Raw genomic sequence first — 24628 nt, forward strand, 5'->3', positions numbered from 1 at the left:
AAGTGAATACTTAAAGTAAACTTTCCTCTTATTTTCCAAACACTTCAATTGTACTGTTTGTTGCAGTAGTGACCTTTTTTTTTGCTTGTCAGTTGAAGTTTATTATATATTAATGCCCTGACTTTAGATTCTGCCCATGTTCCATTTGCAGGGATGTGCCCAGGATTTCCTGAGTGCGGGAAATTTGTCGATTTTTGAAGGTGCTCAGATGCCAAATGTGTAGCTTTTTAAGCACATACACAAGTACTAGTTTTGCTAACAATTGACATTTTTTAATTTTGTGTAGTGAAATATATTACGTACCTGGTAAAAGTCATTAGTTCGTTCCAAATAGATTTTACAAGGGACAGATTGAGAGCCATAAGTAATATTTCTCGCATGCGTGTGTAACTGATGCATTATTAGTCTGTATGATTTTGACATAGGCTAGGCCCAATTTATGTTGGATATATTGTTAGGAATGTTGGGATTTTAGATGAAAATAGTGCTGGGCGGTATTCACGATTTTTAAGACAGTGCTGGGCGGTAATTTTTAGTGCTGGGCGGGCCCGCCCAGTGCCACCCAGCATAGGCACATCCCTGCATTTGTTATATGAATTTTTGCTTCTTTTTTTGCTCTCAAATATAATCTTTTCTCTTTGGCCAACAGGAAGAGCTCAAGAAACGCCAGGAAGAGTTCATACAGAGGAAGAAGGAATACGAAGAACAGGAGAGGACTCGCAAACTGGAAGAAGGTCGTCGCCTCGGGGAGCAGAGGAGATTAGAGGCCGAGAAACAGAGAGAGGAGACGGAGAAGAAGATACAACTTCAGAATAAGGCGCACGAGATGGAGATGTTGGAGAGAAAAGAAGAGAGGTAATATGAAATGTCTAAAAGGAAGTAAGAGAGGAAAAGGAAATACTCCTCTTTGTTTCGTTTTGTTTTGTCAAAAGTGGTAGAGACGTATATTTACCAGTTAGATATGGAAAGGGACAGGAAATTTTTGGTGGGGATTTTAAAGCAGCATTTTGCGTTGGGTCGCTTTTTTCCATCTTTTTAACATGTTCATCGATTTTTTTACATGTATCAATCATGAAACAGCAAACTAAGATACCATCCAAGTTTCACCCTGCCAAGAGCGTTAATTAGCGAGTAATTAACGATTTATGTCGATAACGAGTAAAAGTGTCCTCGACAAAGTTTTCATATCTCCAAATCCACTAGTTTGAATTCCACCAATGGGCCATTCTCTGGAAAATGAAACTGGCATGAAAAAATTAAAGTTTTCATCAGGACCAAATGCTATACTTTTTGTTTTAGAGGGATTTCTCAAGTTTTCTTTTTCATATTTTTTTCATTCAAATTACAACCATAACATACTAATTTGCATAAATTTGCATTATTGTAAGTTGTAGCCAAAATTTGTAGTTTATAACTGTATATTTGTTTTTTCTACATGAGTATCTAGAAATAATATTTCAGTGATCAACTATCACATGGAGGCAGTTATACATAGGTTCATTTATTTCATTCCTAAAGCAGAGGTTCCTGATCTTAAACTCTTTGTTAATAATGGGTGCTAATTAGCATAATTTTGATGTCACACACATGACCAAAATAACGCAAAAGTTTTCGTAAAAAGTAACTGATGTGCCTTATGATGTCCACACTTGATATGCAACCGTTCTTGGTACAGACTGTTAGTTCTGCAAAATATCCAGTCAAATAATTATTCCTACGATTAATTAATAGCCTCTTATTAGTTGTCACACACGTGACCGATGGTCACGTGTGTGACATTTATCCATTGAAATGCAGAATGTCACACATGTGACCAAAAAATGTCACACACGTGACCCTCCAAATCATGGCAGTAAAATTGTTTTAAAGTAACTCCTATGGAATATCAACATCAGTGCTGTTCTTTGGTCATTACTAGAGTCACATTTGCACTGCAAAAATTGCATACTATGGACTGAAAATTCAGAATGTCACACACGTGACCCAACAATGTCACACACGTGACCGCATGTTTTTAGCTTATGTAGTATTATGCTAATTTTAAGAAGTGAAATATTTAGGTGAAATGTCTTGTTAGAATGGAAACACATTAAGGTAGAACCATGAGAAATTAGGGTTATCCAGCCCTGTTAGAAACTGAGGAATTTGCCAATGTTTTTTTGTGCAAAAAAGCCAGTTTCATTTCATGTCACACACGTGACTGACCTTTATATGACCTCTGCCAGCACATGAATGTTCTGAATTTGGCTAAGCTATATGGTTTTGTGAAAGAGTCCCATAGTGCATACTTAAGTACTAAATTCAACCTAACTTTCTTTACCTAAAAGTAGTTACTTAGTGGTAAAGTGCAAATCTCCCCATTTTTCCGTCACACGTGACCGAGAATGGCCCCAATCAGTGAATAGTATGTTTATTCATGAGCATTTTACGTTTGGTCGCCGTTTTCTACTTTTTTGACATGTCCATCGAGTTTTTTACATACATCAAATCACAAAACAGCAAATTTAGATATTAGCCAAGTTTTTCCCTCTGACGTTAAGTGGCAAGTATTCCACTTACAAAATTAATCACATTCAGCTCCCAAACCCACTAGTTTGGATTCAACCAATCAGAGATGCAGGTTTAGTTATGAGCCGTTGCTAAAAATAGATTCAAGACATTGCGTTGGTACAACCAGGGAGTTGTTATGCAACTCTTTGGTACAACTGCCATATAGACTGTACACAAATCAAGCGTCGTGTTATATTACGTATCTGTCAATGACGTTCGTAGTGTTTAAATATTCATATTATGGGCGAGGTTTATTGGGTTCCCAAGGAAAATATCTTGGAGAACAACAAAGTTGAAAGTTGCAATTTTTTCGACTTTTATGCCACCATTTGAAGTAAAATATAAATAGATAAGCTAGTTATGTATGTCGTTATGGCATAGTGGAATCAGTGAGGTTGAAAAAAATCATAGTTGAGGATGCAAAATGCTGCTTTAATAAAGAACACCCTTTCTTTTGTAACACTCAGAAGTATGTTTGTCTGTTTGTTTTGTCTTGATTTATTTTATAGTAGTGAGTGGTTAGTTTTATGACTGGCTGCAAATGTGAAGATTCTTAATGATATGTTTGGGTTGGACAGGGTTGTCATCGGAAAGTGTTTTTATTACAAGGGCTAAAACAGGGGTTCCCTAACCAGGGTGCATGAACCCCCCACGGGTGCGTGATTCCATCCCAGGGGTTCGTGAGACATTTCTGAGAGTCAAAACTAGAGTACTTTTTGTTGAACTGTGATCTGATATGTCATATAATTTAGTAATGTACGAAAGTTGTACCTATCGACAAACTCTTTTCGCGTTCCATACGCATATGTTGCCATAGTAGTACCGTATCGTGCAATTTTCATTACATTTAAAGTTTTCATTAAAAAAAGACAACCCTTTTTGCTTTCCTTGCTCATCGACAGAGAACGAGAGCAGAAAGAGCTGGAGAGGAAGAGACTGGCGGAGGCGGAACAGAGAGAACGAGAGAGAAGAGAGAGAGAAGCAGCGGAGGCGGAGAGAGTCAAGGCTGCTCAGAGAGCTTTGAGAGACAAGGAGAGACAAGAGGTAGGAGGAGATGGAGGCTAATTTAACAACAGAATTTATCCTTTCTCTCACAACCCCCGTTTTTTCTTGTGCATTTCCTTTTGTTGGCCTGGGAAAGTCTTGCTTTCTTTTTAGTTTCCTGCAAGTGGGAAATACATTGGGCTAATCACTTTTTTTTTTATGGGGGGGGGTAGGGGTAGGAGGGGGCTCTAGTTTTTTTTTTTTTTTTGCTGTCTCAGATTGGATGTGTCATCGCAATGTAGGTTCAATTTAATATATCTTCAAAACATAACAACCTGATCAGATGACAACTGCAGTATAGGCAGTGAAGAGTAGCTATCTTTAAGCAGTGCAAGCACTGTATGTACAAATGTTGCCACATCATCATGAAACATAAAAAGAAAACATAAGAAAAGAATAAATGTGCAATTTTTGAACACAAATTGCTTCAGACAGGTAGGTAGCACATTCTACAAGATTGGTAAATTTCTTTATTTTTCAGAGATAAGGAAAAATACTACTGTTATCATTCACCTGTAGAGTTTGAACATTTTTGGGTCCCTCGCATTTACAGACCTCCAGTGGCTGTATTGGCACCATATTTAGCACTATATCATATGTCATTGTCAATGTCTATGTCATTAATATTACATAATACAATAAATGAATAAATGTGTCCAATATCCTAAATCCGGTTAGTCATATACAGTCCTACAGTAGTAGACTGCAGACCTAGTTGAAATGTAGACTTATTTACAGCATGGAATGGTTACAGTATGTACATGATTTGCAATAGATAGTTATAGTCAACCCAAGGATGACATAAACCTCGCTAAGTCGCCTAGATGATAGGAAGCAAATGAGACAAAAAAAAAAAAAAAAATTAACAGGAGAAGAGTAAACAAGGGAGGGAACCGCTCCCTCTAAGTGACAAACTAACAACTCATTCCTTGAAATTGTAGAAGTGAGTATAGGTACTAATCGACAGAAGGGAGGTAACATATTCCAGATAAAAAAACCTTATTGGTGGTGTGTTTTTTATTATATTTATGACTGGCAATTGTCTACCATGTTTGACAGGACAATTTCATTGAGCAGTCAGAAAGAAAAAAAACTCTTGGTTGATTGATAATCATGTGTAATTAAAATTGTGAGAACTGCTTTTGTTTCCATAAGATTTCTTTTTATGATCCATATATCAACATTTAGTGTCAGGCCAGTTTACCATTCACTCCAAGGTTTTAAACTTTGAGAAATGAGCCTTTGAACATTTGGACGGCATTTATCAAATAAGTTGGGCTGTCTGGTTCATCACACAGTCAAAAAGTCAAGTGTTCATGAGCAATGAAACCCATCGTTAAAACTGCAGGAAATGACCGGCATTTAAAAAAAATTCAGCAATCAATTTCAGCCACCAGACTATCTCAAACAGATCAGAACGGAATCGGCCGACCTTGCTACACTGCAAGATAAAAGATGAGTGTTTCATGATGGTTCGTGTAAAGATTTTGCTCTTTTAGGAAATGACACAACTTTTCTCTTGCGTTTGATTTTGTTTTCAGGAGCAGAGACATTTACTTGAAATCATGAAGAAGGAGAAGGAAAGGATAGAGACAGAGAAGCTTCGGGAAAAAGAGAAAGCCGAGCAGGATCGCTTAAAGGCATCCATACTAAAACATAACACCAGCGTCAACCAGCCGACCAGCAACGCTCTGAACACGACGCTGACCAAGGATAAGTCGCCGACGTCCTACGAAATGACCCCTCAAAGGTGAGGAGATGTTTGAGATTAATAATAAACAAAAAAACAAAAAACGTGATAGTTATTCACAGAATCTTCATTTAAATGAAAAACAAAAAAACGTTGCGTTGCCATGGTTTCAGATCAAAGAGAAGCGAACTGTAATTTTGATGTATGTGATGCCCATGGGGCCATGGTGTATTACATCCCCGTGGCTCGAGTGTTGGATAGTTTGCGTCTGCAGTCATTGACATGCCCAGGTAGTATCAAACTCCTACCTATGCCCCGGTTATCTAGGCTAGGTAGTACTTCCTTCCCGCTGTGGGAGATAATCTAATCTTATCTGTAAAAGTTTGATTTTGAAAAACAAAAACAACAGACTTTCTCATGACTGTAAAGCATCTGCTGTGAAAATGTAATAAATATCAGATTTTCTTGTTAATTTCATAACAAACTTTCTGAATTTGTTGGTTCAATTTAGGTAAATATATCATCCCCGTAGGATTTCGTTTGGTAAAAATTGTAAATTTGTAAACTTTGGTGTTATTTTTGTGAATGCATCTGGCAATAACAGATTGAATCATGGGTTGATATTTTTTTATTTTTTTTAATTTTTTTTAATCATTAATTCACAGAGGAGATCAATTATTATCTACCAAAAAACGTTGAATTCTTTTATGAAAATTTAAAATTCACTTAGAACAACTAAGGGCTCAACAATTCCAAATGTATCACATTTTTCAATGATAAATCGAAAAAGACGGTTTTAATAGGAAAGCATATAAAGCTATTGAAAAATATCTATTCATGATGACATCACAGACCAACTACTGTACCAACATCATCCACTTTCTGGAGTAGGTACAGGGTTAGCCATTCAAAGTAGTTTACATTCGCAGGACCGTGTCTCGAGTTAGAGACCAGATACTGAGATGTGGTTTGTAATGAACAGTGTGGAATATTTGCGTCTTAAAAGTACTACAGACACCAAGCAAATTTGCCCCATATTCAGTTCATTTGTTGTGTGTCATATATTCTCATACAAAATCTGTTGACATTTTTCGAAAAGCTCTTTTCATTGCCAAGATATACACATTTGAAGTTTTGACAAATTTGTAAACTCATGAAATATTTGGAGCGTTGTGCTCATCAAACATTCTTATTTTATCCCTGAATATGTTAACCCCTAATTACAAGCCCACATATATCATTTGTATAATGTGTTGTACCTCTTTCCAAAGAAGACAATAAAATATATCCAAAAAAATTGCCTTAGGCCAAAAACCTGTGTTCAGTGTCCTTGAAAACAAAGGTTGTGAAAACAAAGGAATAACATAACAGAAAATGTGCATAATTAGCGAATTAATGTTTATTCATAAATAAAACTAGAATTGAGAAAAGACTTGTCAAATGGTCAACCTTTGATGGATTTTGATGGGAGTTGCAGCTATTTTCATGATTTCTAATGGCTATTAGAGTGTGTAGGACAATCAATGTACATAGGTACCCATAGTCCTTTAAGATAATTGGCATTATTATTTGGAGTGTTAGCTCAGTGGGTTAACGCCGGTGCCTTTCAATCATAAGGTCCGGAGTTTGAGTCACTCCAAGATTAATGTATGTCGTCCAGCTACAGAGTTGTTGACAATTGACAATTAATAATCATGGACGTTAAATATGAATCTAAGTCACTGACTTCGGTCAGCTTGCAGCTTTGATAAGCCAATGATGGCTTCTTTGCGAATTCCTGCTTGCAGGAGGATCTAAAATACATACATTTGCTATCAAGGATGTCTCCTTAATGCAACAAACTAACCAATTATCAAAGTAGCTTCTGTTTGATGTTAATGGCTCAACCAGTCGCTGCAAACTAATATCATCTGAGGTCTACGCCAGTAAATGAATTCCTCTAAATGACAATGACAACATCTTTCATCCTCTACAGGATCTACGTTGCCGCCTCTGAAGAAAACTACGGCATCGACGATCTTCACAGCGGAGATTCGACGGACGACGAAGACGACCCTCGCAAAGTGATTCCTAAGTGGGCTCAAGGTAAACCGAGTTTCAGACACATTCAGACCATCAATTATTTGACTTTCCTCTAAGTTTGTCCTTTTTTTTGGCAATTATTTTTGCAATATTTAATTTGCAAATTTGCATTTTTTTATTTTTTTGTGCATAAATTTTGCAATATTTTTTTGGGGCAATTATGTTAAATGGAAGAGTTCCGAAGCTTTTTTTTTTGTGGTACTTTTTGAATTATCCTAAACTCTAAAAGATATTTGAAAATTTCGCTCTGTGAACTATTGGCAGACTATGGGAGAGATGAATGTCTGTAATAAATGCACAAACAATTGCACTGACAAAAGATCCTCAAGGCATGAGAGGAAGTCCAGTGTAGATTTATGCGAGAAAAAAATTGCCACTCGAAAAAGGTAGACAGTGGATAGTGACCAGAAGTGAAAAGTCTAGTTTGAGTTTTGAATGCAGGAGATAGTTGTCACACCACGGTAAAAGAATAGAAGGTAACACTTACAACACTGCGTCACCTCTCAGCGTGAAGAAAGATATTTTTCTGTCACTTTTTTCGTCATTTCCCCGTCAAGAAAGTGACTGTATGTAATCCCAGGACCAGCATATTCACGCTGATTAATAAATTATGTGACTGTCCGAACACCCTACCCGCACCTATGGGGGACCTCTGTGGAGGTGATGTCACAAGTTGATAACGGGAAGAATTTTATAAAATGGAAAATAAAAATGAGATAATCAACTAAAATTTAATGCAGAGGATGTGTCGTGGGAACGGCAGTGAGACTTTTCGTTATTAAGAGAGTTGTGTGATAAAGTAATTACCATGTCCTAGATTGGACATTACCAGTGTCTTCATTTTGAGGTTGAGCCGAAATTATTAGCAGTAAAGTCATCGAGTCGAACCATAAACTTAAAAATCCCTGTCGTTTTTGTTTTCTATGGGGAGAGGGGAGGGGGGACATTGATAATTTCATTTCAATTATTTCACATTGAAAGTTTAGTGACCAAAACTGGAAATAATTTAGTGTTCTAATTTCGTCTAGCAGTTCTGAAGGCAGTTAGACCTTCTCTTCATATTCTATGGGTCCCTGTGTACAGAAACTGCTATAAATCTATGCACTTGCGTAGCAATTCGCCAAATCTTCACAGCATTTCGTGATGCGATACCCGATAAATTATTGCCCGGACTTCAAGTCACGACTGGGTTACAAAACCCTGGGAGGCTGTTCTGAATTTTTCACTCCAGTTTGCTTGGAACTCAAAACAGGACTCCCTCTTGGCTCCCCCTCCCCCCACCTAAAATATTAACAATATTTTACGACACTGTATTGCCTCCACAGTATCATTTCTCAATTTTTGCACAATTCTTGTAACTGGATTGCAGAATCAATCTCTGATGCTCGCTCTTTACCGACTCGATTTTGTCGAGTTTGGTCGCCATCTTTATCAAGGCTAGCCAAGTATAACTCCATAGCACCACTCCATAGCACATTGAAATTCATCGAACTCATCTATCCAGTACTAGGATGTTTCTGTCAAGATTTACTTTGGAGTAATTTACTAGAGAATAAAACACTTGGAAATTATTTACTAGCTCATGTGATTATTACTATTCTTACCAGCGTTTAGCAATTATTCACTCAGACAGTTTTAGACCAACATCTGTATATGAAAAACATTGTAGAAGCAAATAGGGAATGTTGAAAAGTGACTCAATTGCCTACAAACCTTGAAAATAAAATACTATAAATTGAGTCGAAGACAAAAAATGATCTTCACTCTGATGGGATCTGAGTCTCTATGTCGCGTCAAAGAGTCAAGTCAAAGACTCAAATCGATTTAAAAAAAAAAAATCTCTATGAGAAAAATTAAAACATTGACAAAACTTGTTTGAGCCAATTCACTTTGATAATTTATTGACTCTCGAGAGTCAGTTATGACTCTTTAGACATCTGGGATACAGTGCTGATATATTTTCACATCAAGTAAAAAGGTGCTTTTTTTACTCAAGAAAGAGGTATATAGCTGCTTTCTGATGCCATATGTGATGAGAATAAGATGTTAGTTGCTACAGTTCTAAGGATTAAATTCATTTTTAAAGTAGATACAAATACAATCATCATTTATCCGTGTGATGGCGATTTCTGTGTCGAACAACTCACCCCAAACAGCTGAGAGAAATCCTATTTCACTGTGGGAGATATCAGAAGGTTTAATGTTCCTTCACAAACAAGCACAGAGGCTTGATCAAGTCATAAAATATGAAATCACTGAACCAATTGCGCTTCATTTTATGACAACGTTTATCTTCTTTGAAGGAGATTGGTGTTGCAAATTATGTTGAATCTAAGGAACCTGAATTGGTTAACATGACATGATGCTGAGCATTGGTTTCAGTGTCCGATGCTCATCACTGCTAGGAAAAGGAAAAATGCAAAGAGAAAGTAGACCATATCATGTCTGAGTGACATTATGACATATTTATATTATATTACATACATTTATAATAAGGCGTCCAGATAGGACTTTTAAACTAGGATAATTATCTCCTTAAATGCATCAAGATTTTTCTCAGCTGATAGGGGGAGTTGCAGTGGCGTAGACAGCATTCTATTGTTAGGCGGGGGGCAAGATTTTTCTTATGGGGGGGGTGGCAACCCTGTGATGGTTGATGGTAGGAATTACCAAGAAATATATGTATTAATGGTCACCTAATATGTAATAATAATGTAATATCTCGGTCTGATTACCAAGTTCTGACCTTATATGAAGTATGAACATGAGAACTGAGGTATGAATACTTGTGATTAGAACTCGAAAAATGTAAAAAAGAAGTATTTTGAATACATCACTGGATTTCATTTGGGGGGGGGCAAGACTGTAGGACAAAGCAAATTTGGGGGGCATTGCCCCCCTCTGGCTACGCCACTGGCCGGAGTTGGTCATCGCAAATATAAAACTAAAGATTGCAGTTGGCTTTGAAGTGTGTCTCCTTAAAAGAAAACCAAAGGAGGTGTTAGTATTTGCTGGAATTGGCTGAAACTGGACTTCTCAGCCTCATCTTATCACATGACCACTTCCAACATTTATACTTTTTGTGGTGTGAAAAGTTTGCTAAATTGACTTTTCATGATCAAATATCTTAAAATTGTGTTTTATTTCCTACAGGTGTAGCCTTGAGAGACCTCTGTGTTAAACAATACTTACATCAGAACTCGGACGATATTTTTGCTCCAGTCGCGGCACCGAATCTGGAACTTCTCTTCGCCAAGAAGAGAGCTCGTTTCTTCAAGAGAACCAGTTCAGCTGTTTGGAATTCTCCACCACTTGCTGCAAATCATCGCAGATGAGAAAGTCAGTCCGTGTGAATGTATTTCCCCGTGTGATGTTTACATAGGATAGTTTATCAAATAAAAAAACACTCACAACTTTTTGTTTTGTGCTAGAATCTGTAATTTCCTCTGCTTTTAGATCGGTGAAAGAGAGAATAGACATTTTAAATTATTCGAAAAATGTTCAGAGGATGAGAAACCTTTTTCTTTTCTGGATATTGAAAATGAATATTAAGAATATGAAGTATCTTTGTGAGAACTAAGCATGTAATATATGTAAAAAAATATAAAAATTTGTCAACAAATTGTAATATTCACATTTGTTAGTTTTTTGGGTCGAATATTTCATGTTACTCTAGCTGCAGTAACAGCTTGATGTAACAATCAGATTGGTTTCAAATTTTGAGGGTTTTTTTTTGGTTCGTGGATTGTAAAAATACTATAAAAACAAAGGAACTGTGTGTCCGGAATAGCTCTTCTTCACAATTGATGGAATTTTGAGAAAGCACTTTTAATGGCTTAATTAGTAGGCTAACCACAGAAGAAACTTAATCACTTGAGCCCCCCAAAAAAAAATTTAAAAAAAATTGCACTCTGCGTAGAAAATTTCTCGTTAAAGTCTCCATTAAATTAAAAAACTATTTGTGTAAGCGACTTATTGGAAATTCTGCTCTAAAAGAAAATTTTATTTTCCAAGTTTAATGGACGTAGTTAATAACTTGATCATCAAGATTAGATTTCCGATTTTGAAGATTTGTGGTTTTGTGCAAATCTGGATAACATTTCATAACAAGCTCTAGTTACTATAGCAACAGTAGCATTTGCACATGGAATTTTCGTGCACCCTTTCTTACCGTGATGGCTTAAGTGGTTGCAAGATTATTTGTAAAAAAATAATTATTCATGACTTGTAAATGACTTTCAGTTATACAGAGACAATTTGAAAGTGATATGAATTGTCCGATGGACAAGGAACATTCATGTAATAAATTCTCCTTGCTTAAATCTACTATTTAATGTAGTTTAAGTCATGTGCCTCAAAAGAAACGTTGCAACATTAGCATTGAAAGTAAAAGAAGCGTGTTTTCTTCCTTTACAATGATGTAAAAATTCTGAAATTTTATCAGCTCTGTTAACGCTAAAGGGCTGTCCTATTCGTAACCTTCTCTTCTGTTATATTTTGTTTGTAAACGAAGCCAAAAACTGTCATTTGTTTCCTTTATGTCTTACTACGTTCTGTAAATGATTAATTCAATTTTTTCCTGGGTTGTAGTTTATAACTACTTTGAGGTTTGGACGTTTTGGAAGAGCAAAATAAGATCAATGCTTGGAACTTTATTTATATTCAACCAGGATGGAACCCCATAGCAAACACAAGAAATGTTTGGAAGAAAGCGCCCTCAACTAAAGGGAAAGCGCCCTCAAATAAATGGAAAGCGCCCTCATTTAAAGGCTGTGTAACTGCTCTTCTGGTAGAACACACATCTTTTGTAATCATAAGGTCACACTGCTTTGATCTCCTTTTTCTAGCCAGTGACATTTTTGTTTTTTTGAAAAATTTTGTTTTTAATATTTCCCCCTTTTCTGTTCTTCTTTGTATATGTATACTTTCATATTCCAATTAGAATTGGCTGTATTCATATTTTTACCTACGAATAATAAACCAAAATAAGGAAGAGATATTCTAACATATCCCCAGTTTTCTTAATAATGTCGTTTGAAATAACGATAACAGTAAACTATGATACTTCCATTAAGGCAGTCTTTTGGTGCTGATGTGGTGTCATTATGTATAGTAGTGAGTATTCCAATAGGCTTGCATAAGAATTAATAGCTTATTTCCCCCACCCCCCCAATCCCCACCCCCCCCAAAAAATAATACACAGTAGGAACACAGCACAATGGGTGCAGCGTTACTGCAAAAGAAATATCTTTGGGATTAAATTGAACATTCATCCGTAAACCATCAAAGGTTTGTTAAAAGTAGTGGACACTTTTTATGATCACACTTATCAGTGGATGCATTGTGATGCAAATATTCAGCTAAAGATAAATTAATAGTCATATTTGTTAGTAAGGATACTGATAGGTTCAGTGGTTAGGCTTGTTACAGTAGATTGTTTATAGTTGACAAGGAAATTTGATGGTAAGATAAAAAGTGACCACGGAACTGCAGTTTTTTTTTCTATGTATTATTTGTGTTATGTTTACTTGAAAGACTGAGTTACTCGTGTATTTTCCCATCACATTTTTTGTGTTGTATGGAATTTAATTGATGGGAGGGCTAGTTGGAAAAAGGAGGTGGGGGGGGGGGGTGAAGGGATGGGTGATACCACTTTACGAGTTATGCAAGAGACTGCTGCAGTTAATTGTTCGTACACTGAATACACTGGAAAGAATTACGTTAGTACTTACTGTATAACCACGATGGATACTCAATATGCGAGTTTATGCGAAATTTATTTCTACACGCTCTTTTCTAAAATTTCGTAATGTGCAATCCATTACGTCACAGAAAATACTGCTAATATAACCTTCAACTGATTAAGAAAAGTGAACCAGGTGAAAGGTCTCTCTCTCAATCGCTTTCCCAGCTGCTCAGTTATTTCAAGTTCTTCACATTTTCAATGTCAGTCTCAAGTGACAGTAACGTCTCCCGTGTGACGTTCAACTCATTGAAAAACAAGTCTAATCTGGGGGGCACGAAAGAGTTGTATTTTTTAATTTTTTTATTAAGTCTTCGGATGGAAATGAAAACGGGGCAAATTCTAAGCTTAAAAATTAATTAGTATATATATATCACCTCCCTTTTGTTTTATTATTTTTTTTGGCGTATTCAATTACAGTTTTGCTAAGTTCCACTTGGAGCGATTAGGGATTTAGTAGAATAATACAAACGCTAGGTTTGCGTTTGTGCATGTATGCAATGTGCGTGTTTTAAGGGAAAGTAATATGGGACGGGTAGGTAGGGGTTAGAAAAGATACTAGTAAGATGGGAATTTCTTGCGTACGATCTTTTTTGTTGTTAATTTACACTGTGAAATATATTTTGAAATATTTAAACTGTAGTTTGATCTCATTTTTTGGGGGTTTAGGTCTAAATGGTTTCAGTGATATAATTGAAACTTAATTGGGCGATGAATTATTATTCGTCCGTGGCATCCTTCCTCGGAAGTAACAATAACATTTTTTTTCTTCGAATCTGCAGATTTGTTTCAAACAGCGGTTAATCACATTACAACGCAACTTGATGAGGCTTTTTTTGTTTTACTGCGGTTGTAGTTTCAAATTATGGCTACGCTAAACCTCTGTTTATAGCTCCATGGCTAAACAAAGTTTCTCCACGCGTGTCTGAGAAAGAAAAAAAAACCCTGGCATATAACCCTAGTGTCAGGCTTAAAGGCATTGAAGACTCGCCCCAAACCGCGTGCCGCGCTCTGAAAAAGTTAACTTTCCGTTGCTTGCAAGTGTAGTTTTCTGCTTGTCGCTAAAATATGCAGACAGTAATGAAACGTGATACCTTGTTATCTTTGGCTGAGATGTCTATCGCTGTATCGTTTGTATACTGTGATGAAGGTATTGACCGCAGCTGTATGTACTGGCTGTACACTAGTGTCTAATTACCGATGGTAGCAAGCTGTGTGCGTATTTTCTGGGATCGATGGTGGTGTCTAACACTACTGTTACACCTCATTCGAAACTAGGTCAGATTACCGGTATTAGACGTTTCTTTTTGCGCGAGTCTTCACACCCTTTAATCGAACGCAACCGTAAATTAATTACTTTCAAAACAGAATTGTTTTTAACGTGGGAGTTATACCAAAACTGTGCATGTAAGTCCGTATGTTAGTATAGTACTCGTGAGAAAACACACGATCGAATAACGTTGCTTGCTAACATCTCTTGTTTATCTTATAGGTGTTAGTTTCATTACATCTGTCTATACGCCTAGCTTTCTTCAATCATATAGGTCTCGCACCACAATTAATTGTTCCATTGACTTAACACACTAAACTCGTCACTTTCAAGACCTGCCAAAGCATAGATAGAAGTTTTCAACTGGTATATCCTACCCACCACATGATAGCTGAGATCTTGGCCTATCATGGCACTTGCAAACTTCCATATCATGACCGTTCAGATTTTGAGAAGAGGACCAATTTAGCTTACTGAAGCCCCACCTTCCATCTGCTCGCGCGGAGTAATATCAACATTTAACCAAAGATTTTCTAAAATGGTTTATATCACCTTCGATCCTCCCTATTTTCACACCATCTGTACTTAAAATTATGCTCTTTCATATAAAGGCAGAACAAACAATGACGGCAACTGATAACATGCTTAAACACTGAGCATTACATTAGGTACTTTTACCTCTTTTCTCTGACAATGGTTAACCCTTTGAGCGGATGAACACTATAGTCTAATTGTGGTGCGGTACCTATAGAGAACTGAATGACCGAAATAGGTGTACTGGTAGTTTTGCACGGTAAGGTGATTCTGTTATTACTCATTAACATACATGTATATATACATGCATACAGGTCAATCAAAACACACACGTACAGACACACAGACGGACAGATGTCTGAATACATGATACTGATACATTAGATCATCCGTAACTATATCGAAATAAATAGGTATAAAAAAAGCTCAAAATGAAGACCGATCGATAACAAACCGAATAAAAGAAATTATAAGTTGATACATTTGATACGTCCTGAACTTAATGGCTGAAAATTGCGTGAAACTATTTAATCCACATTATTCGTTATACTACTACTAGACAGATTCAAGCTATAGCCACATTCCTTAGAACACTTCCGTCGACCTCCCTCGTAATGTGAAGCTTGTTTACCAAGCCTGCATGCTTAAACTTCTCGTTGACATTTATCCATGACCCATGCTCATATACATACCGGATGACATAAATAACAGCTGTTCACAGTAATGTTATAGGTTTGGCTTTCCTTTCAGCGACACAAGGGTATTATTAACTTCTCGTTTGTGAAAAGCCACACGCTTCAACAAAAGTTTGTTGTAAGAAGCAGCGGCATTTGAAATATCATATGAAATAAACAAAGAGATCGTATTTACCATTTCACATTCATTGAAACGGCTCTCCCTTTGGTCGCGAAGGGTGGATGACACTAACATGAGCTGAATTCATCTCGCAAGACAATAACAACAGCGGATGGTTCTTTCGTAATGTCGCGTTTGTATTTTTGTGTTGTTGGTCTTACGCATATAGACCGGACTAAGCTAACATTGCCAGTCTTTTTAAGGCACTGAAGATTCGCCCAAGCCGCGTGCCGCGCTCTGAAAAAGTTAACTTTCCGTTGCTTGCAAGTGAAGTTTTCTTCTTGTCGCTACAAAGTGCATACAGTAACAAAACGTGATACCTTGTTATCTTTTATCTAGACCTGAGATGTCAATCGCTGCTATGTACACTGTGCTGTGGGTATTGACCGTGTATTGACTGTACACTAGTGTCTAATTACCGACGGTAGCAAGCTTTGTGTGTATTTTCTGGGATCGTTGGTGGTATCTAACACCTCTGTTACACCTCATTCGAAACTGGGTCAGATTACCGGCATGAGACGTTTCTTTGTGCGCGAGTCTTCACACCCTTTAAGTGTGTACGTTGAGCTTTGAGAGAACTAGGGCGTTGGTGGTCCAAGGACGTAGCCGGGGGGGGGGGCAATGGGAGCGATCACACCCCCCCCCCTCTGAGTACCCCGAAAAATAAAATTTAACTAAAAGCTGGAAATATCATGAAAGCCCTCTTTACAGGTTGAAGGAAGCTAAGCGACCTTTCTCAATTCCCCCCCTGAAAGTTCGTCTGCTACGTAATACAACACTCTTATTTTTGTTTGTTTCCTGCAACGTGGGAGGCATTTTGGGCAAACAATTCTTTGTACATCATGGCGCTCCGTTAAGTGTAATGCCCCCTTTGTGAGGAGTGTCCCTTTTAAAATGTTCTGCTCCCCCTTTCAAATTTCTGGCTACGTCCCTGGTAAGGTCACGCGCAAAATAAGTATTTGGGCCCGTGTTTGGGCATGTCTACGTTATGTTAATAACCAAATTTGATCAGATTCCAGTGACCAAGTGCTTGTAATACAATATCCACATTATCACACGATATGAGCTGAATTCCAGTACAGTCCTCACAAGTCAATTATACAGAGGAATGGAATGGATTATTGGTGGTTAGATCGGGGAGTGGGAGGTAGGGGGGGGGGGGGTCGGAGTGAGCGGCGAATGGGGTGAATCGGGGAGGTCAACATATATTCCTTTGGATACATTACACTCAGTGTGCGAGGACCAGTCCCTAGAAGTTTGTCATCTTTGCTCACCGTACGTACTATTTCATTGTCTTTTCATATCTTAAACCAGTCTAATGCGATAGGCCTATACGCTCTCTCAGTGAAATACGTGAGATTAGTTTTAATAGACCTACCCGTCTACTGCGAAGTACTATATATAACCCTATGCGGTCGGTTGATAAGTGTTTTCCCCTGAAGGTTCTATCTATTTAAAATATACGTCGCTATCGCCCGCTTTCAAAAATGTGACTTATCGGAAAGCGGTTTCTTTTTTTATCAAGTTGTATAGGCAGCTGATGTTCTCCCAAGAATTCTTAAAAGCGCGTTTCGGATTTGTAGCGTTTCCCTTAAGTTACAGGTTATCTCTAAATCAATGCTTTTAGAACTATATACTTCGTCTAGCGCCGTCGAGATTTGGCCAACTTAAAGAGGAAAAAATTGTAACCGATTTTAATCGTCCGCCCTGCTTTGCTGTTGTTTAGGTATAAACAGTTTTGTTACCCGTCGCTTGTAGCTATTAATTCCACTCCGAGATCGTGCAGTTATTGAGTTGTTTACTTATCATGTAAACTCTTGTCGGGAAAAGATGAAGAAAACACTAGAATTTAGAGAAAGACGAAAAGTACCAGAAGAAGAAAGAATTTAAAAGACGAAAAAGAGGAAATGAAGACTGCTATTGCTTCCTTATTAAGTATCATATCTCCCACGAAGGTCGATCGTTAATGTAAAGTGATCCCGTATCGTCTAAGCGAATGGTGCTAATCATTCAAGGCATGTACTTGACCCCCTCTCCAAGGTAGTATCACGATTCGAACAAACAACTGAAAGCAAGCTTATAACGTCGGTTGGCTTCAACTTTTGAAATTCAGCGTCGCTAATAAGATCAGTGAAATGGTGTTGTATAACCGGAACATCTGAGCCTGTCGACGTGATTTAATTAAAGGTGAATTCCAACCTTTTCGAATACGGGTATGGCTGTTGGGTTGTTGAATGCAGTTCTCTTGTAGGATAGGTGGTGAGGGGGGGGGGGGCGGAGGTCATTCCCCAGCAGTTTCGACGAGGCTATATATTATGCTATAATTAGGTTAAAAGATTTTGCTGAGAAATGCTTGCTGAATTTTGCCCCCCCCCTCCCAAAAAACACAAATTCCCCAACGGAACGCTTTCGGCACACAACTGACTATGGAGGTGGGCTATTGCTGGGTATAATGTAGAAAGTTTGCTCTAAGAGAGATATTTGATTGAATACAGCTAACACTCCTGAATATATCTTGAAATCATTCTTCATTGGATTGCCGAATTGTTCTTTCGAGTACTCTTTGGTGAATTTCACCCAAATGACGATGGGATGTGGATAGAAGGATGGTACTCCGGCCCCTCCCTTTGGGTACGCCACTGCGGCTGTAAAGTAAATGTGATTAATCCATGACAAATGAGGGGAGGGGGGGGGAGTGATACTTACATACCATTCACTAATCTATACTTACCTACACAGACTTGTTGCAGTAGATTAGCATTTGGTTACAAGTTTCATTTTCTTTGGCATGTCAACTAATCTATTCGGATATACGCTAACGATGGGTGTTTGTAATTACTGCACTGTGACAAGGTGAACATTGCATGTTTTACACATTGCGACATTATCAAGTAATCCACGCTAGGCGTTTAATCGGATTTGTCGTTTTATCACTTTGTTTACTAACTCTGTTTGCTACGGATGACATCACTTTAAATGGAGGGAAACACGGAAAAGAGGTTTCCATATCAAATAACAAGTGACATTTCGAAATCCTTTTTGAAGTCTGTTATTAACTTCTTTGAAGTATCACCATAGAGTAAGGATTCCTTGCCTCTTGATGAAATCGATCTGTCTGAGACTGAAATGAAAGAGTCGTCGATTTTAGAAACGTTCCTTGCTCAACTTCATAATTCCACTGTCCACGTCAGTAGGCTATAACGCACTATTATGTATCATTTATTAATACTCATGTTGACATTAGCTGCTACTGTAATTTTTGCTATTCATGATTTCGTAACCATGATATTAAATAGTAAAAAAATCAAAATAAATCGAAACTGTTAGCAAACTACTTATCCACTAAAGAGTCTGTGTAAGAGAATGTGTAAAAGTATAAGTGGGCTTGACGTTTCGATCCTAGCAGGATCATCTTCAGATCTCAGTTCAGCCTCTGTCTATGAATAGTATCTAACAAGGATAATTAGCTCGGACACAGCGAGCAGAGCAGAGGCAGATCCAGGATTTAAAAGGAAAAAGAGAAGGGTTGCGCTGAGCTCCGAGCAATTGCTCGCGCGGGGGAGGGGGCGGGGTGAGGGGTAGGGTGGAGGGGAGGAACCCATAACAGAACACATATGAAGACGTAAAATGGTGAATTCCGTGCCCCCTGAGGTAGATTTAGGTTATAAGTTGGCTCCAAAATTAGGAATACACGAACGGTTAATTTAATAAGTAAATGAATATCGTTGTATTTTTTTTGTGTGGGATTGTAAAATATAAAATTTTTATTTTGTTCTATTTTTGTCTCTTATGTAATTGGGATCGTATAATCTCAGACAAACCTTTGAAAAGTAATCAAAATTCAAAGAATTAAGAACAATTACGTTATTGCCATCGGCTTATTTCGTCTAATTAAAACCTTAACTAATTAACTAACTTATACATTGCGTGTAGGTCAGTCTGTTATAATACAAACACACATTATCGAAATTTGACTCACATTAAAAGAATCCCCAAAATAAACGCAGTGGAGAAAAAGCAAAATAGCAATTGCAAACTTATGTTTGTTTTGAAAACATGACTTTTTATTCACAAATATACAAGTTCTTTATACATATAATTTTTTTTCATAGTAGTTATTCATTTCGCCAAATGGTTCAATTCGTTGATTATGTTGATATTTTTGTTCCAAAGAGAAAACACAAGTATGGGTTTGACAGATAAGCACACCAGTAACATAATACAATGATAAAGGAATTTGAAAGAAATTTTCAGTTTCTTCCTGTCGAAATTTTATCTCGAGGAAATTGGCGTAAGATATTATTTAACGCTCTTATTTTAAGGCCGTGTTTTAGTCCACCAAAAGTGACGTCATTGATGTGAAGAAACATTGAAAGTTATTATGCAAGGAAGGCGGATCAATTGACCCGGATGTAGTTTCTTTGACCCAGGAAGTAGATTACTTGACGTAGTATCTCCATTTCACGAGATCGGCTGGAGGAATTCCTGACCGTCGCTTCTTCTGGTCCGTCAAGCGAGAAAAGAAGTAGCCACAGGTGGGTTTCGACAGGGTGGAGAAAGGGGCAACGGAGTTAGCGATGATACCACCTCTTAGTACAGTAGGTAGGGGGTCTTGATTGGACGGCTCTGGTTCGGAATAGGGTACAACTGGAGGTTCTGTAATGTTAATAAAAGAACACAAAATAAGGATAAAAATAAAATGTGAAACGATGAGGAAAAAGCACTTAATGGATACATATATCTAAAGACAACTGCCACTTCCCCTCCCCTTCCCCAACCCCTCCCCTTCCTCTACCCCCTCCCCCTTATAAATGAAAAGTAACACATAATCAAATGGCAAACGGATAACAAAGCCAAAGGTGGCTATGCAGTTGAAAACACTAACAATTTTCACATCTTACAATTTAAGTTCATTTCACCACTGGCAACTGATATTTCGAAATGCTGTCACATGTACACGCATAAGAAATGTTTGCATATGTTATGCATAAAGTCAAAATGAATTATTTCATAGTTCTCTTTGAAATGAAGTTACGGGTGAAACAATAGACAAGTGGAAGGAGGAGGAAGGTATCCTGATGAGACGAGAGGGAGGCAAAGGGTGGGGTTGGTGGGTAACAGGCTATCGGAAGAAGAGTACTTCAGGTTTTATAGGGCCAATTTGGTGATCAGCCATTCCAGATATTAATGTTCATTAATATTACTTACCATTAGTAATCAGGAATAATACACCGATAGATATTAAATGAAACGTATACCTAAAACATACAAACAATATGGTTTGACAGGATTGTCTCCCCCCCCCCCCCTCTTTCTCTCTTTGATGTGCCGTTTATACAGACTACAGACACTGTGGCAAGCAGAAATTTATAAAAAAAAAAAATGCAAATTCACATCATAGATAGGACATTATTTGGTGAATCTATTTGCACGTTTTACAAGTTATAGTCTACTCTTGGTTTCTGCAGTTGCTACACTGTAATCATTTCGTACGATTTACATACATGCATGCTAATTGTATCCATGCATGGAATGTAGAGAAATTAAACTCGAAACGTGATTGTCATTACCCTGAAGTGATGACGTCAGACTAAATCCACCAGTCGATCTGTTTTGCAAGCGTTGTGAGTGCATATGTCGAGAAAAGGTTCCAACGGGTTGCACGCCGACCCCAATGCCACTCCCATGGCACGCCGATTGTGCAGGCATGTTCCTCACGAAGATATTCCAAAACGCTGGGTTGGGTAGATTCTGGTTGGCGTCACGTGGACTTAGAGGAAAGATGTCCGTCTTGGATAATCCCTCAAAGTTGTTGTTGATTTGGCCTTGAAAACCCGAGTTAGGCATCTTGTCTTTTTTTGGGGATGTGGCATGTGGTGAAAGGATAAACTGTAAAATCAGAAATAAATCAAGGAAAAAAAGTAATAAATCTAAAGATTAAATTAAAATTTAAATACTGGTATAGGCAACCGACGACCGGAGGAAGCTCTTTTCGTTAACTCAAAGATCATATTAAAAATTCATTTGAAACTAAGGACTCCCGCACCTATACTCCACCCCCCCCCCCCCCTCGTTCCAATAAAATATTATATATACTGAATAGTTTCCCCCAAAAATTGACAGATGCATGTGTACCCAAGTTCAGCAAAGGAAGTGAGATCCCCCTATTCACCAATATATCAAAGTCAGTTTTAGTGGCTTGCCTACTGGCAGAAAGAGGAGGGTGATATTGGGAGCGTATACGCCCAAATGTGTTATAGCCCCCTAAATTTCAAACTTTGTAAATATGCCTTTCTAGCATAATATTATAAAAAATATGCCATTTGCATTACATATGTACGACTTATATACGTAATTGCGCCCCTGTGTACTGTTATACTCAATGTTGATCTTATTTCGCGCAAATGTACGCAATGAGTAATATATAGGACCTAAACAAATCAATATGGATAGGCCCTACCTTCCTCTTACCCCCCACCCCCCCCCCCCCCGCGCAAGAGTTTCAAAAGCCAGAAATTGTTAGAGAATAATAAATCAATCAGAGTCAACCACTTTGCTAGTAGTCTTTCAATGTCAGAATAATCTTTCATAGGCTAGACATGGTGAATATGATATTACACCTGTGACTTTTCAACTTAACCTTGAACCTCGTTGTCTGGTGTGTACATGGAAGAACGTGATGTAATATATGCCTTTCATAGTTATACAAGTTTGCATTAAGATAATACATTAGGATACGATAGATTTGTTGAAAAAAAACCCCCAACAAAACAAACGAAGCTAGTGCGGTACAAACATCAAACATGCTTTCCCGTCACATTTCTCAGCACCAAAGGAACAGGAGCAACAAAACACAAATTCTCTTAATGAACATATGAAAGCAAAAGCACATTCTGTAATCAACTTGATGGCTTACGAACAAACATACATGTATATATACACACACATGTACGTAGTGACAAAACCAAAAGAGAATATGAGGTCCTAAATTTTTTGATATAAATTCAGGACGTTGGGTGAAGGAAATAAGAAAGAAGGGGGAAATTACACAGTTAAGGAAAACGGTATAGCACAAGGACTTGTCCGAAACTTGAACGGCTGGATTTCGGGGGTGGGGGTGGGGGGGGGGGGGGGTGGGGAAGGGGGGTATGTGGATGAAAATACATACATCTTGCATGAATTTTACTGTAAGCTTCTATTATTTAACGTATCAGTGATATGAACGGGGTCTTGAGGGCGGGCAGTTTGAAAGTGTGTACAGAAAAATGTGTAAAATATTATATGTAGCCTATTCGATAATAAATAAATGGTACATATGTTACGTGGTGCATTATAACAGAACCTAGCATTGATCGAACAACCTTATAAGTTGGTTAGCATGTAGTGTTTATCAAGTACCGTGTTTTGAAGACACACAACATTAAAGTAGCAGTTTTATTATAGTACAAGGTGATTATATGGTTAGGCCCGCCGGCTTCCATCTTGAATACGCTAGCAGACAACGTCATTTTGTTGCTCTGAAAATAGCATTCCAATCTAATACTTCTCAAGTTTTACAATTAAAAGAGAGGTAATCCCTTCTCAACGTGATTAATTATAGCATATCAGGTTATGATAAAATTAACGCAGATTCGCCTTCAGCAATCCTATATATGATAATGGCTCTACTATAAGCAGGCACAACACAATGTGATTCTAAACCACCGACATGCGGTGATATATACATCTATATAGAGTAGTCTGTCTCTCAATAGGCCTACATGTCTTCTTCGATTTAATCTCAAGAGCATATTAACTACTTACCCTACTTTTTCTGTTTCTCTGAACTTGGATTATCACAGATTAACACTAGTCTTTTCGCTCTGTAATGTTCCCCTCTTTGCCAACGTTGAATGGGACAGCTATAGCAACCGTTCAAAGTCCGTCTTAATGTACACCACTTCTTCGACTTACGATGTCCTTAAAACCAGTTATTCGCGATTCTTTTTTGTTGTTAAGTGGCAGACTACTGTTGCAATGTGAGATAAACCTTTACTTCGACAGGGACTGTGTTTGTGTTGGCCGGGAGAGACGGGTAACATATATTGACTTTCCTATTGTCTGTTGCGTCACGGTACTTGATCAATGAAACGCTCTCAAAAGACCTCCCCCCACGCATATCGATCTGGACCACGTGAATAACAAAAGCCAAAAGCTACTGTATCATCTTAACAGGATATATTATGCTATCGCAAGTTCAGAATCTTTTAGGAAAAGTTAAAATTCAAAATCATGAAGTAAAACATCAAAATGGAGTTTAGGAGGTGATTAAAGCTTAGTTTAGGTGATACCACTCTTGTACAGTGAGAATAAGGTAGCCTATATGACATTTTCTCCTCGCGCTCTCAGTTCCGAAGAACACTCGCAAAATATGATACGCGCAAAGCTCCGAAAGCACTATAGCAGATCCCTGGGTACGCGCTAGATGCGCTAATAGCGATGGTCAATCGAGCGTGAATCGGACACACATTTGCTGTTATCATTAATATGCTACTGCGCTTTCTGCGCTAGACAACATCTTTGTTTAGTACCGTACTTAGGTATATATACCATTTCTCTTACGCTACTAAAGACGTAAATTGCCTGGTAACAACTACATAACAGTCGGAAAACAGTCGGAAGCCTGAATCTAGTCTGAAGGCGCATTGTGGCTCTGTCATATCATACGCATGCGTGTTGCTAAGCTGTGCGTGTTAGTACTGGTATTGGCGTGTGTAATACAATGTCAACGTTGATTCTACTATACAAAGGCTACTATGATGTCTAAGACGATGCATATTCATGTTTCAATAATACTCGAACCCATGTATGGTATACTTTA

General features: G+C 37.8%; 2 protein-coding genes across 3 annotated transcripts in view; one reads left to right on the forward strand and one right to left on the reverse strand.

Moving 5' to 3' along the window:
- LOC139968729 (uncharacterized) overlaps positions 1-13686 on the forward strand; it is a 34090-nt gene extending 20404 nt beyond the window's left edge. For both annotated transcript variants that reach the window (XM_071973054.1, XM_071973064.1), the window contains exons 13-17: positions 650-855; positions 3453-3594; positions 5136-5344; positions 7260-7369; positions 10520-13686. In XM_071973054.1, the coding sequence (XP_071829155.1) occupies positions 650-855; positions 3453-3594; positions 5136-5344; positions 7260-7369; positions 10520-10701 (849 nt within the window). In that variant the 3' untranslated portion in view covers positions 10702-13686. The remainder of the gene's footprint in view (positions 1-649; positions 856-3452; positions 3595-5135; positions 5345-7259; positions 7370-10519) is intronic.
- Positions 13687-19864: 6178 nt separating this feature from the next.
- LOC139964642 (uncharacterized) lies at positions 19865-23857 on the reverse strand. The gene is made up of 3 exons (XM_071966835.1): positions 23572-23857; positions 21339-21657; positions 19865-20424 (listed from the first exon to the last, which is right to left on the reverse strand). Exons 2-3 carry the CDS (start codon positions 21613-21615, stop codon positions 20207-20209), a joined length of 495 nt encoding a protein of 164 aa, XP_071822936.1. The 5' UTR covers positions 21616-21657; positions 23572-23857; the 3' UTR covers positions 19865-20206.
- Positions 23858-24628: the final 771 nt, after the last annotated feature.

This window comes from Apostichopus japonicus, chromosome 1 (assembly GCF_037975245.1).
Source record: "Apostichopus japonicus isolate 1M-3 chromosome 1, ASM3797524v1, whole genome shotgun sequence".
Lineage (NCBI taxonomy): Eukaryota > Metazoa > Echinodermata > Holothuroidea > Aspidochirotida > Stichopodidae > Apostichopus > Apostichopus japonicus.

Bases quoted from the DNA above. Each gene is read 5' to 3' on its own strand.
- LOC139964642 (XM_071966835.1), bottom strand. From the start codon at position 21,615: ATGCCTAACTCGGGTTTTCAAGGCCAAATCAACAACAACTTTGAGGGA. The intron at 20,425-21,338 runs GTAATGACAATC...TTAACATTACAG, and splicing joins TCTGACGTCATCACTTCAGG to AACCTCCAGTTGTACCCTAT.